Consider the following 14,180-nt stretch of genomic DNA (forward strand, 5'->3'; position numbering starts at 1 on the left):
TGTTCGTGGTTCTTCAACTAATGGGAAGCATATGTGACTACTCACCCCTTTTGCATTAGCACACACCCAAGACTTGCTTTCGATATATCGCTATCTACTACATAAGATTTATGGGGCTTCGGCAATGTGAACATCGCTGTCGTTGTCAGCCTCTTCTTTAATTCAAGAAAACTTTCCTCGCATTTTTCACTCCAAATGAACCTGGCATATTTCTTGGTCAAGGTAGTAAGCAGTCCAGATAGTCTTGAGAAGCCCTCAATGAATCTCCTATAGTAACCATCCAGTTCTAAGAAACTCTGAATCTCGTGAACATTGATTGGTCTCTGCCAACTCATCACCTCTTCTACCTTACTAGGATTGACAACTACTCCTTCGTTGGATATCTTATATCCCAAAAATTTTACTTCTTTGAGCCAGAACTCACATTTATTGAGTTTGGCATACAACTCCTAATCTTTAAGAGTGGTCAGCACCAAACCAAGGTATTTTCAATGTTCCTCCTCGCTCTTTGAATAGATCAAAATGTCATCGATGAATATGAGAATAAAACTATCTAGGTATGGTTTGAATACTCTGTTCATCAGATCCACAAATGTTGCAGGAGCATTGGTTAGCCCAAAGGGCATCACCAAAAACTGATAATGGCCATACCTCATACTAAAAGTAGTCTTTGGTAGATCATGCTCTCTGACCTTTAGTTGATGATATCCCAATCGTAAATATATCTTCGAAAACATTGAGAGTCCTTGTAGCTCATCTAATAGATCATCTATTTGAGGTAATAGATACTTGTTCTTTATTGTCATCTTGTTCAACTCCCTATAGTCGATAGACATTCTCATTAAACCATCATTCTTCTTGATGAACAATACAGGCACACCCCAGGGTGAAGAACTCAGACGGATAAACCCCTTCTCCAAGGATTTGATCATCAACAGATTGAGATTGATTGCAAGACTCGAATATGGTGGTCAACAACTATTGCTCCTGGTCAGAAGGAATTATCCTATCGGATAGATGCCGTGCGCAATGAATATAACTAGCGTAGAGTTCATAAATGAACGGGCATGGAGTTACATAGACTACACGAAAACTCATCCGCCCAATCTCATCGGCCCCACAGCTCCGTCACTGCCCCACCTGTCCTTTCCCATATCTCTGCGTACTTGCTATTTGACAGAAAATGAGTCCGGAATAGGAGAAAGAAAATGAGCCTTGAAATGGCAATGGCTGTGAGACTGAGAAGCACAAGGATCCCTCCTTGTTCTTCTTCCATGCTTTCGTTATCATCGGTCAGAGTTCCCATGGGGTTCACGTTCAATACGAATTCATCGGCGAGTAGAATTCCGTTTCTAAAAGCAATTCGAAGTTCTCAAGCACAAGCATCAGCATCCACTGTTTCTCTTAAACAGCGACGGCCTCAGAACGTAGACGGAGAGTTTTTTGTTGGTAAGAAAGGGAACAGTCCCGTTTGAGGAATAGTAAATAATCTGTTTGCATGTATGTTAACGTATTTTTTTTTTGTAAGCTATTATTGCTGAGTATTATCTGTTTGGTAAATTATACGAGTTTTGAATGCTTTTGCAGACCACACATGCATAGACTGCGATACTTGTCAATGGATGGCTCCGGTAATCACTCAAAATTTCCCATTCATACGTTGTGTGCCAAAATTTTTACTTATGGTTGTTGGTTCATTGGTTTTGTATTTCGTAACGTGAGATAAAAGGCCATGTGAGGCTTTTTTTTTTACACGATCTACTGGCTACACAACGTTTTCGACTCCAAGCTTTGTGGAACTTAATTTTGGACTTGGGTTCAAGGGCAGGGTTGGATCTCTGCATTATAGGCTGACTCATCTAGATTGCCTTCCTGGTCCTACCCGTAATTAGAACAATCCATGTCAGGCATAAAGCCACCGTGTTGCTCCAGAGCAATAGGTTAACCAATAAACTACCAGTTTAGGTTACGGTCAGAGCATCTTAAATGAACCCTAGAGGATAGATATTTCCAGAAATCGGTTTTCGACTTGGATCCAAATTTTAAGTTTGGTAGCAAATGCTTCCTACAACAACAAGCCGTGCCTTCAACATCAGGGACGAATTATAAGGAACACCAAATATTTTAGGTTGTAATAAATAGTTTAATTGAATCTTTTAAGGAACACCACTAACGAAGTGATAAAAAAAAAATGTGATTCAAGAATAATAAATAGAAAATAAATTCAAAACCTAAAGAAAATAGGCATTTTACAAAACTCATAACGACAAAAAAAATTTATATATATAAATTTTTAATTAAAAAGTGTATACATAAAGTTTAAGCAAACATCAAAATTAAAATTATGACTTAAAATCTTCACAAAATTTTTAGACAACATATCAGTGATGACTACAAATAAAAATACTTTATTATTTATGTTCTCCTATCTTTTAAATGTGTTTAAAAGTAAATATTATTTTTCTAATAAATCTCTCTAAGAATTGAAGTTTTATCTATCAAAATATTATATGAAATAATATAGCTGAATTATTAAATTTTAGTTTGCTTGGATTAAAATAGTATGTTCAGAAGTTGTATGGGCAAAAAAAGGGGTGTCAAAGTAAATTTTGTTCAGTGCCCTGGGGGGCCAGGGCCCCCTCCTCTTGTCCTGCCCCCCGTTGGCTTCGTCTCTGCCTTCAACTCCTGGTTCCTCACTCCTGTAAGCTTGTATTTTGTGTCCTGATTTCCTCCCATTGAGAAGCTATTGGATAAGGTATTGCTTCAAGATTGGAGTTCCTGATGCACAACAGTCGGGAGAATGGGAACAACTCTTTCAAGACCCATGAGGTGTTGAACCTTGGACCTTGAAGGGAGTGATACCCCAAGACCAACGCCTTCACCACTTGGGCCAACCTCTTGGTGAAAAGCAAGCAATTTAACTAGTTCCGTGTAGGGAAACTTCGGAGGGTACGGTGCACGGGACTATAGTTTACTCTGCAGGAGTAGGTCTGAAGGGCCCTGCCTTGGATAGGTTCCCCGACATAAAAAAAAAAAAAATGTATGAGTGGAATAACATTTCCCGAAGATTTGCCTAATCATTTACCTATCAAAAGAAAAATATATTTACCAAATATTTTGCTTAAAAATAGCATTTCATGAAGTTTGAGACAAAGGAATAAAAAACAATTTCGTTACAGCCTCCTCATTTTGAGACATTATGGCTTTGGGATTGACCTGGTTAGAAAAGAAGGAATCCATATAATCTGGGATCTGACACCATGATAAGAACTACTACCCTCATAATTGGAACATGTTCAGGAATTTGATAAAATAGAAGTTCATAAGCAGTTAATTTATTGGAGTTGGATAAGCTATTAAAAATATGAGGGAATGAAAGACCAAGAAAAGAAAGAAAATTGCATCAAAATGTTGGTGGTTGTGGTAGGACCCCATGTTTTGTGGCCTATGGCGAAGCTATTAGCCATGTCGAGACAAGGCTGGACAGCCCCACAGCAGCCCCAAGGGCATGCCATGGGCCCTGCCTTGACATGCCCAAGATGCCCAGTGAGGTTGGTGACCATGCCAGCACACTCAGTCTGGCCAGTGCGCGCAGCATGCCTAGCTTGGGCTGTGTGCAGGCAGCAGTTTCGCGCGCCCAGTCCAGCGCCCCACGCACACGCCCAACGCACGCACAGCCCAGCACGCCCAACGCCCCCAGCGCCCAGGCACCCTGTGTAAAGCCCGTCCTTGTGGTGGGACTTTTTTCAAAATATTTTTATAAAAGGACGACGGGAATTACCGTCCTGTTTAAAACTTTTCACTTGCATACCTAGGGTGCGAGATTCCACATTTATAAATTAAAATTTGTTTTGGGATAAAAGAGGTTTACAGCGGAAAACATAAATCTTATAATAAAAGGCCTCTTGTACGTTTAAAACTCGTGCCTAGACTTCCATGCTCTTCCCCATGGGCCGTGTCCTTCCCGACCATGCAGTTCCTGTGGGGGAGGGACATGCATAAAAACTAAAATGAGTCGAAGACTCGTAAGCATTACTTCATACGGTTAAAATATAACAACATATGTTTTCATTCATGCATTTGTCACTTGTAGATACTATTCCGTGCATGCATACGTGCTTACGTGCGTTCGTTTAAAAAAGTCATTGGACGGGGTTTTTCTCTTTTAAAACCTGGGCATCCTTTTCATAAAACGTTTCTCCCGTCAGTGCCTTCGTTTCTTCAAGAGTTCGTGCATGTTTACGTGCGTACGTTCGTTCTTTTGAAAACTTCATTGGACGGGGCTTTTCTTTTTAAAAGACTTTCCTTTCTTCAAAACGTGTCTCCCATCAGTGCCATCATTTCTTAAAGGTTTGTGCATTCGTGCGTTCATACATGCATGCATACATCCATTCGTTCTTATCACTTTCATAGGCCAGTAGACACTGTTACGCCCCGTGTGTTTGGGGTTAGCGGTCTTCCTTTGGACCCGGATTCCGCCTGTGGCCACGGGTTGGGAATCTCTTTCATAGGGGGCAGCACTGGGTGCACTTCCAGTACTACTTACCTGGCATTGCAATCTGCCCATTCATTGGTACCCTTTCATTCATTCATGTGGCCGTTACGTATCTTCATACATTCATGCTTTCATTTCTTTCTTTCTTGCTTTTCATTCATGCATTCATTCATTCATGTCAGCTCGAAAGAGTTGGAGCTTTCATTCAGTTCATTCTTTCATTTAACAGTCCTTTCTTTTCATGAGAAAATATTTATTTTCATGAGAAAATATCGTTTGGGGTGTAAGCCTGAAAATCGTTTTTTCGTCTTTCAATTCATTTCAGTTCTATCATTTCTTTAACAGTTTGTTCATGGAAAACTTCATTTAAGAACATACATGGGCTTAAACGTCAGCTTTCATGGCATCCCATAAGCGTCACCTTGAACGTCGTCAATCATGGCGTCCACAAGCGTCACCTCGTGGCGCACATGAGAGCGTCGGTTCGTAGGATTCATAAAAGCATCCACTGTCATGCCTTTCATGCATCTTCATCAGTTTATGGATTTTCTCATAAAATACATACAATAGATACAGCGTATAGTCATCCATTCACATGCATACAATTAATACTTTGGGTGCGTAAACAGAGGTTACCAAGGAGGGGCCGTACATACTTATACCTTTGATCACTTAGCATTTTCTTTCGTAAAACGTCTTTAGTCTTTTCTTAAAGCGTCATAAAGGAAAAGTTTTCGTTTTCATTTTCTTTTACCTTATAAAGACTCTAGAAGAGTATGAACGTAACACTTACCTGGACTCCATGCTACTTGCATGTCATTCAGTTCATTCATGTGCTTGTCTGATGGCAACCTACATGCATACACATACCTTAGCGTCATTCTCTATCTAATGCATAAGTAACTTGAACTATAAATAGAACTACGCTATACTTGGAACATCTCCTTCTATCCCATGCACTTACGTGCCCTTTACTATGTTAAACCCTTCGGGGACCACTTGCGGTCACCACATCTTCCAACTCAAGGTCTTGTCTTGAGTGCTCATCTACTAAGGTGAACCCATTATTCACCTTAGGATTAAGACACTAAGACATTCGTCTTACTCTTCTTACAACCACATTCCGACCGATGGAAATCATGCATCCCAATCCTAGATAATATGCCCGTCACTACCTTCATGCATCTTAGCCCACACTAAATCCTCATTCCCATCCATACAAGCCACATGGCTTTAAGCCAACTCTGAGGCTTAAGCACCGTGCAACTATGCTAATGACAGATTACCCATTATATATGGTGAATCTGTCCAACACTTGTGTCTCACCATGTTACGCCTTACCCCTTTATCACCTAAGATCAACATATATAACACGTTGATCACCTGCTCGTAGGGACATGGGCCATACTCCGATACCAATCTTCTCTTAACCCGGCCAGCATGACTCTTCATGCTACCTGTCCCTTTTGACAGTTCATCCCAACACCTAACACGACAAGATTTCATTCACAACTACGCCTTATGTCACGTCACATAGCTTGAGATTGCTCCAGAGCTACACTGTGACCTTGTCGCGTTACCCAACATTCTGCTACGTCAACTCCTGACTCATCACTAGTATGGTTCCTCATGTACTCCCGCCACATCGTGACATCTCGTCACGTTCCCCTTACGCCATTCCTACACTTTAACACTTCACCCATCATAAGCATGACTTCCAATAACCACGTCACTTCGTGACGTTGCCCTGTCATGCTTCCGCTGTGTACTCTTACACTTGTTCCACTACTTCGCCCATCACAAGCACGACTGTCATTAGTCATGTCACTTCGTGACATTCCTCAGTCATGCTTCCGTTGTGCACTCTTATACTTGTTCTGCCACTTCACGTATACTCCTAGCCATATGTCCATCATGGTGACACCCGTCACCTTAGACTATAGGCTTCGCCACAACTTCTTCGGGATACTATTCCACAGTTCCCGACATTACCCATCACGTTCCACGCCCATCAATCACATAACCATCCTTATCTCTACGACACGGCACACTGAGTGTCGCTGCCACGTGGAGTACACTCCACGTATACTCTCTTCACATACCACGCCACATCACCACTATGGCATACCCACCATATGGTACATCACTATATCACATGGAGTACACTCCTTGTGTACTCCATCCACATGCATTACGCCACATCACCATTATGGCATACTCGCCATATGGTACATCATTATATCACATGGAGTACACTCCCTGTGTACTCCATCCACATGCATTACGCCACATCACCATTATGGCATATCCGCCACATGGTGCATCACCCATCAAATGGAGTACACCCCACATGTACTCCATTCAAACACATCCCGCTACATCACCATTATGGCATATCCGCCATATGATGCGTCACTCCACTACATGCAATACACTCTACGTATACTCCATGCATGTTACGACATATCACCACTATGGCATACACGTCATATGGTGCATTGTCCACCACATAGAGTACATTCCACATGTACTCCCCACATATACCACACCCCACACAGAGTACACTCATTGTGTACCCTCTTCATACACACTACGGCACATCACCATTATGGCATATCCGCCATATGGTGCATCACTCCACCACATGGAGGACACTTCACATGTACTCCTTTTACACGCACTATGCCACTGAGTACACTCCACTTGTACTCATCCCATTCCACAATACGCTAGGAGGGTATATTTTACATATACTCTCCTTGCCTCACATTATGCCACACAGAGTACACTCAGCGTGTACTCTTCCCGTTCCACATGCCACATCACCATTATGGCATATCCGCCACATGGTGCCTTACTCCACCATACAGAGTACATTCCACATGTACTTCCTTCACATATACATTACGCCACATACACATAGAGTACACTCAGTGTGCACTGTTTCCATTCCACATACGCCATGCCACCATTACAACACATACTCCACAACCACATTACACAGCACAGTCCACAACACTTCACAGCACACTTCCCAATTATGCCCAACACTTCACAGTACACCACACGGCACAATACACCTCCATACAACACAGACAAGCCAAACACTTCACTACACAGAATGCCCAACACTTCATCACACAGCACCACATCACAATACCGCAACTCCATTAATACTAACAGCACAGTCCACAATCTAGTCAACTAATCAATATCTAACATAATTAATGAGAGATAGAGGGTTATACCATCGACGAGATAACCCGTGTGTTGCTCGTTGATCGTCACAGCCGATGATGTCAGAAGAGTTGTACATGGCGGCTAACTCATATACGGTGACTGTTTAGGCGTTTGGATAGCTAGGTGTGGTCTTGGAAGGGCTCGTGGTGGCCTTGTGATGGTGGCAAGGAGCATAACACGGCGGATCTAATCGTGTGCAGTGGCGGTCAATCACACGCAGTGACTGTCCATCATGTGCAGTGGTTACCCACCACATAAAGTGATGGTTTGGACCTAGGGCTCGGCTAAGGGAGGTGCAGTGGATCTCGTGGTGGCGTCAAGGTGGTGCCACGGTGGCGGATCTGGCCATACCGTGGAGAAGAAGCCGTGGGAGAGTGAGAGAGAGTGTGCTCTTGTGGGTGGCAGATCGTGGCCGTGGGAGGTTGGGTTGGCTTGGTGGCGGCCTAAGGAGGCTGGAGGTGGTGGTTACCAGCCGTGGGTGGCGGTGCACAGTGGTGCACGGCGTGCAACCCGTGCGTGAGAGAGGGAGAAACCGTGAGGTGGAGGAGGGGGCTTCTGGCCATGGGTCATGTGGAGGAGGAAGGGGAAGGAGAGAAGAGGTCCATGGCGTCGCATGGTGGTCGTGGGTGCCGTGTACGGTGGAGAGGGAAGGTGAAGCCGTGTGTGGGTTTCCTTGTGCATGCGTGTGTGCGATGGAGAGGGAAGGTGGCTGCATGGGAGGGGCCAAGCTCGCTAGGGAGTGGTGGCCGGTGGTAGAGGAAGCTTTCGAGGGAGTGGTGGCGCCGGAGGATGGCGCATGGCGGCATTACGCGCACCAAGCCCATTCGGGCTGTGTACTTCCGAAATGGAGAAAGGGAGAGCGTGAGAGAGAGGGACTGGGCTGGTTGAGCTCGCCGGCGTGAGGTCGAGCTGGTGGTGCCGGTGGTGAGAGCTGGCGATGCACGGCGGCGCCGAGCTGAGGCGTGGAAGAATCGGCGTGGAAGAGGTAGTCCACGTACTGCGTACGCCGAATGAGAGAGGGAGGAGAGAGAGAGGGCTACGGGAAATGAGGGAGAAAGAGAGGAGGTCTGGGTATTTAACCCAGTCCATTCGTCTGGGGATCCACGTAATGATCTAACGACGAGGGATTAAAACACTGATTCAAAATGCATTAACTATTAACTTAATTAAAAACACTTAGAGAAATTAAGGTAAATATTATTTTAAACTAACTTTAGTTTATAAAGTAATATTTCTTCATCATTAATAAAATGATGAAGTCTCACTTAACATATTTAAAAGGATTAAACCATTTAATTAATAAAAGTTCTCAACATAATTTAAATCTCATAATATCTTAAATAATTGAAATCATTTTAATAATAATATTAAAATGATTTCCGGCAATTATAATATTTTTGGAGCTCTTCAATAATATTATGATTGTCGTATTTAAGATAAATTTTAATTCAATAATACTGGAAATACTCCTTTTAAATATTTCCAGCATATTTAAAACACTGGGCGTGCCCTAGAAGTCACACGATATCTTTCGAGACACGCCATCATGGTTCGACACGTATAACGTGGCTCACAGTCGCTAGTGAGAAGGGCAGATGATCACATAATCTCTGCCTTCGGGATTTGCTTACGTCATAAAGACGAAACATACGTCAGAAAGAAGAAGCATACGCAAGAAGAAGGAGCAGGGGCAGAGATGAAGAGGATGAAGGTGGTCCGTGGCATCGAATGTTGATTTGAGTTGATTTAAGGCATCGGCAGTGGTAGCGGGGATTGAGGCATCGTTCTGGGGCAGAGATGAAGAGGATGAAGGTGGTCCGTGGGTGGTTGGGAAAGAGTTGTGTACTCGGCTATGAATGTGAGATTTGGAGGGCTAAGAGGGGGAGATCTGGTGTTAAGAGTTTTATATTTTTTAGTGTAGACTTGCTTACGTGTTGCCTTTTGATTGAGGGCTTTTAAACGCCCAAAACTAGCCGGACCGTTCCAAAGAGGAACTCATTACTAATAAATCATGTGATAATTTATGCATACTCTACTATTTACACTTAATTAAAATAATTAGGTAATTTGTTTTAAGGGTAGTGATAGGCTTACTATCTTATTACTACCCATCTACTACTCAAGTGTATTTCAAGATTTTTTTATTTTTTTATCATTTTCTTTTAAGTATTTTTTTAACATCCTTAATCATTAAAGAAAATTAAAAAAATATATATATAACTTTACTAATACTCATTTCCTTAATCATTAAGTAAAATAAAAAATTTATAAAAAAAAATCAAATATAAAAAGAGTAGTAGATGAGTAATAATAGAGTAGTAATCCAATGATTATTCTCTTTTTAAATGTCTAAGTTGCAAGCAAGCATGAATAATCTATATACCATGAAATTATTTGATATTCATTAACCATATATAAAATATATGACATTATTAATAATTATACATACTAAAGAGTAAAGTCTATGTTAGTAAGTTGTAACTATCAACATCATAAATATAATTATAATAAAATATTTTTTTAATGAGTTAGTTACATAATTCACGTTAATAATTCACTTAATTTTAATTTAGTAATTTAAATATTTTTTTATTAATTTATTTGAAAACGAAGATGAAAAAAATAATAAAATAGTTAGACTGGACCGACTGGACTAACCGGTAGTTACCGGTCCGGTCTAGTCCCTATGGATGTTCGGTTTGGGAAAAATGGACCAAAAATTAACCGAACTGGACCAGACCGATTTACACCCTAAATTGATGGATCTTCTTTATTAATAGAGCCTATGATAATTGATAAATAAGGAAATATGCTTCTAATAATGGCCTTGAATTTCTTGATCTTCACAGCAAATTTTCACACGAGTTGATGAACAGTCTGCAGTTCTTAAACAACCAACATGTGAAGAGGAACGACTAAAAGCTCTACAGGTTTTTATCTCAAATTTTTCTGTTTCCCATTGCCTTTCTGCCTGTCCGCATGCTATTTGGCGCTTTTTTCTTGTAAATATTGAGATTTGAAACCCATTGGTGAGAATTAAGTGTTTCATGGAAAACTTGCTTTAAATAGAGTTTTTATAAAAAAAGCACATGTATATTCCATCCAAAACTATAAACTTTGTTCTTTTACGTGTGCCAAAAATTGATCCTCTAGTAAAACTAAAATACCGAGTGTATGGAGTGTAATTTCAATATAAGTAGAATGGAAATGGGGATATAGTAGAACTTTACCACCAAGAGAAACCAAACAGCAATCATTTTTGGTACCAGATCTATAATACCTAATGCTGACCCATTGAATAAGAGCAACATGGATGAAATGGAGAAACTCATTGAAAGTATTGGGTGAGTGTGCAATATTAGATTGACTATGATCCATGGTTCTGGATAAGCTGAGCTTTTACGAGGAAATACATATGTAAAATGAGGTTGAATGAGTAAGAATGCAATCCAGAAGGATAGGACTGGCCCCTATTGAGAGAGAGGAGGAAAACTTGTTTAACATGGTTTAGACATATCCAATCGAGAGTGATCAATGCGCTAGTGAAAAAAGAATCATGATTTAAGTCAAGTTGAGGAAATGATTATAGGTAGAAGGAAGCTTAAAATAAAAACTTGAAGTCATGGGGAAAAATGATATAATAAATAGAGAGATGGTATAAAGTATGATTTAGGACCTTAGGTTTAAGATAATGACAGCAAATGATGTACATTGCCGTCCCCTCTTAGTTGAAAAAGGACTTGTGAACTATATCCAATTTGCTTGTAATTAAGCTTAATTGTGTCAAGTTGAGTAGTTGTAGACGAGTTCGCAAAGAGTTGGAAGCTGTATGCATCAGTTTTTTGAAGAACAACGGATGAAGAGTATCCTTTTTTACCTATTTAACTTCCTGTAAATGTTCCAGTGCTTTTGGGTTTCAAATGAACTCCTGCTTTAAGTGGTGTCTTGTGTCTATTTGATGCAGGATGTTTAGGAGTTTGGCACCATTGTCTAACTGCCAGATTTGATGTAAAGGGGTTTAGTGTTAATTAGGTATGAAAAAACATTGATGTTGGTGGTTTTAGAGCTCTTTTCTTATTTTTGACAGATTACATAAAAGCCTTGAGATATGTTATTCACAATCCTTTTACTATAGAGACTGGGGCTCTTTTATTAAAAAGAAAATGAGCCATCATACCCCTTAGACAACTGTAGACATAACTTGAAAAGCATGCAAACGTAAAATATATATATATATATATATATATATAGGTAAACGATTATATTAATAACAAAAGGCTTAGCCCAAGTACACAAGAGGGTATACACAAGTTAACGCCTATCTAGGAAGAAAAAAAAGAAACAAGAAAGTCATGAATGCCCAGGTCATTAAAATCTACAGCTATAGTCCACAAAAATAAAGTTCTAACAAAAAGTGATCTAAGTTCCTCTATAGAGCATTCTTTATCTTCAAATGTCTGGAACGCTCCTTCCATAAGCACCACAAGATGCAAATAGGCACCAATTTCCTCACAACTGTGATTTGGGGGGCTCCTCTTAGGTTTGTCAGTTGGCCAAGAACTCAACCATTGTGGCTGGCATGACCAAAGCTAGCTTCAACCTGCAGAACACATCATCCCATAGCTCTACAGCTACCTCACAATGTAGTAGAAGATAATCCATAGTTTCACCACTTTTCTTACACATGCAGCACCAGTCTACTATGATCACCCTCCGTTTTCTTAAGTTTTCCATCGTCAAAATCTTACCCAAAGAAGCTGACCCAGCAAAAAATGCCTGTTTAGGAGGTGCTCTATTTTGCCACATCTTCTTTCATGGAAATTGGTTATCTTGCGATTGGGTGAGAGACTTATAAAAAGAACGAACCAAGAACATGCCTTTATCTGTTGGTTTCCCCCACAACCTATCAGCTCGTTGAATTTTCGGTCTCATGGAGTATAGAAAATGAAAAAAATCCTCAAAGCTACCAATTTCCCAATCTTGGGCAGCCCTACTAAAGTTGACATTCCATTGGACTTGATCCCCAAATAGTACCAAAATATCCGCCACTGAAGCTTCTTTTTCACAAGCAATCCTGAAAATTGAAGGAAATGAATCCTTAAGGGCATTATTCCCATGCCATAGGTCACTCCAGAATTTAATTCTAGAGCCATCTCCCAACATAAGTCTAGTGTGAAGAGTAAAAATCTCCTACCCTCGCCTAATATGCTGCCAAACTCCCACTCCATAAGCCCCACTCACCTCTCTAGTGCTGCAAACCACCCCCCCTCCCCTCGGCCCCACATGCCTCCATATTTAAGGTCTATCACCGACTTTCAAAGGCCGATTCCAAGTGTATCTCCACAATCATTTCCCAAGTAAAGTCCTATTAAAGATTCTCAAGTTTCTAATTCCAGCCCACCAGAGGAAATTGGAGAGCATACCTTATCCCACTTGACCAAGTGGAATTATAATTCATTCCCCATACCACTCCAAAGGAAATCACGATGCAATTTTTTTATCCGAGTTACCACGCTTACTGGAATGGGGAATAGAGATAGAAAATAGGTTGGTAAATTGGATAGAGTGCTTTTGATTAAGGTGATACGACCACCTTTCGACAAGTACAATCTCTTCCAACCTATTAATCTACTTTCAATCTTCTCAATCACTGTATCCTAGATAGCTTGGCCCGTGGTGCTGCCTCCAACGGAAGACCAAGGTAATTTATGGGAAGAGAGGAAACCTTACAACCAAGAATGTGAGCCAACTGTCGGATATTGCTAACATTACCAACTGACACCAACTCTGACTTGTCGAGGTTCACTTTTAGACCAGATATCGCTTCAAAATAAAGTAAGAGAGCCCTAAATGGCTACATCTGGTTCTGTTCTGCCTCACAAAAAATCAATGTATCATCTGCAAACAATAGGTGAGAAATGTTGAGAGTACCTCTTGTGGGGTTGATATGAACCTGCGGGAATGAAATCCCTTGAACCCACAATCAATTTGAAAACTCTCCAAGAAAGCCAAAATCAAGTCAATGGATGGAGAACCTAGACCTGATGAGAACTCGTTTCAAGAGCCTAGATTATATTAAAATCTAGACCCGTTGAATAACCCGTCTCAAGAACCTAGATTACAAAGGAGGAACGCCACAAAGGTTGTGATTTATCTTTGATAAGTTCAAAAGTTCAATTAAGAACAAGAGGAGTAAAACTCAACTCACAATGAATAAATTCATCAAATTTCATAAACTGATTAAATGTGGCTACAAAAAGTATTTAAACCAAAACCTAATTAAAATCCTAGTCAAAATAATGCTCCATCTTCCAAAAATACCCATGAGTGAACAGTGCCGCGGCTACAGTACGGCACTACAGTAACTCGCTACAGTAACCCTAACCATAGTTCAATAAAATAATAACTTTCCCAACATGCCCTTGCATAGGCCCCCTTAAGTGCT

At 40.8% G+C, this 14,180-nt stretch overlaps 1 protein-coding gene across 2 annotated transcripts in view; it reads left to right on the forward strand.

The window, feature by feature from the left end:
- Positions 1-1,091: 1,091 nt before the first annotated feature.
- The window catches only part of LOC118343669, a 40,969-nt gene continuing 27,880 nt past the window's right edge, over positions 1,092-14,180 (forward strand). The window contains exons 1-3 of one of the 2 annotated variants that reach the window (XM_018985141.2): positions 1,092-1,449; positions 1,588-1,631; positions 10,585-10,665. In XM_018985141.2, the coding sequence (XP_018840686.1) occupies positions 1,209-1,449; positions 1,588-1,631; positions 10,585-10,665 (366 nt within the window). In that variant the 5' untranslated portion in view covers positions 1,092-1,208. The remainder of the gene's footprint in view (positions 1,450-1,587; positions 1,632-10,584; positions 10,666-14,180) is intronic. The other variant, XM_035684899.1, reaches the window with a different exon arrangement.

Source organism: Juglans regia, chromosome 13 (genome assembly GCF_001411555.2).
Source record: "Juglans regia cultivar Chandler chromosome 13, Walnut 2.0, whole genome shotgun sequence".
Lineage (NCBI taxonomy): Eukaryota > Viridiplantae > Streptophyta > Magnoliopsida > Fagales > Juglandaceae > Juglans > Juglans regia.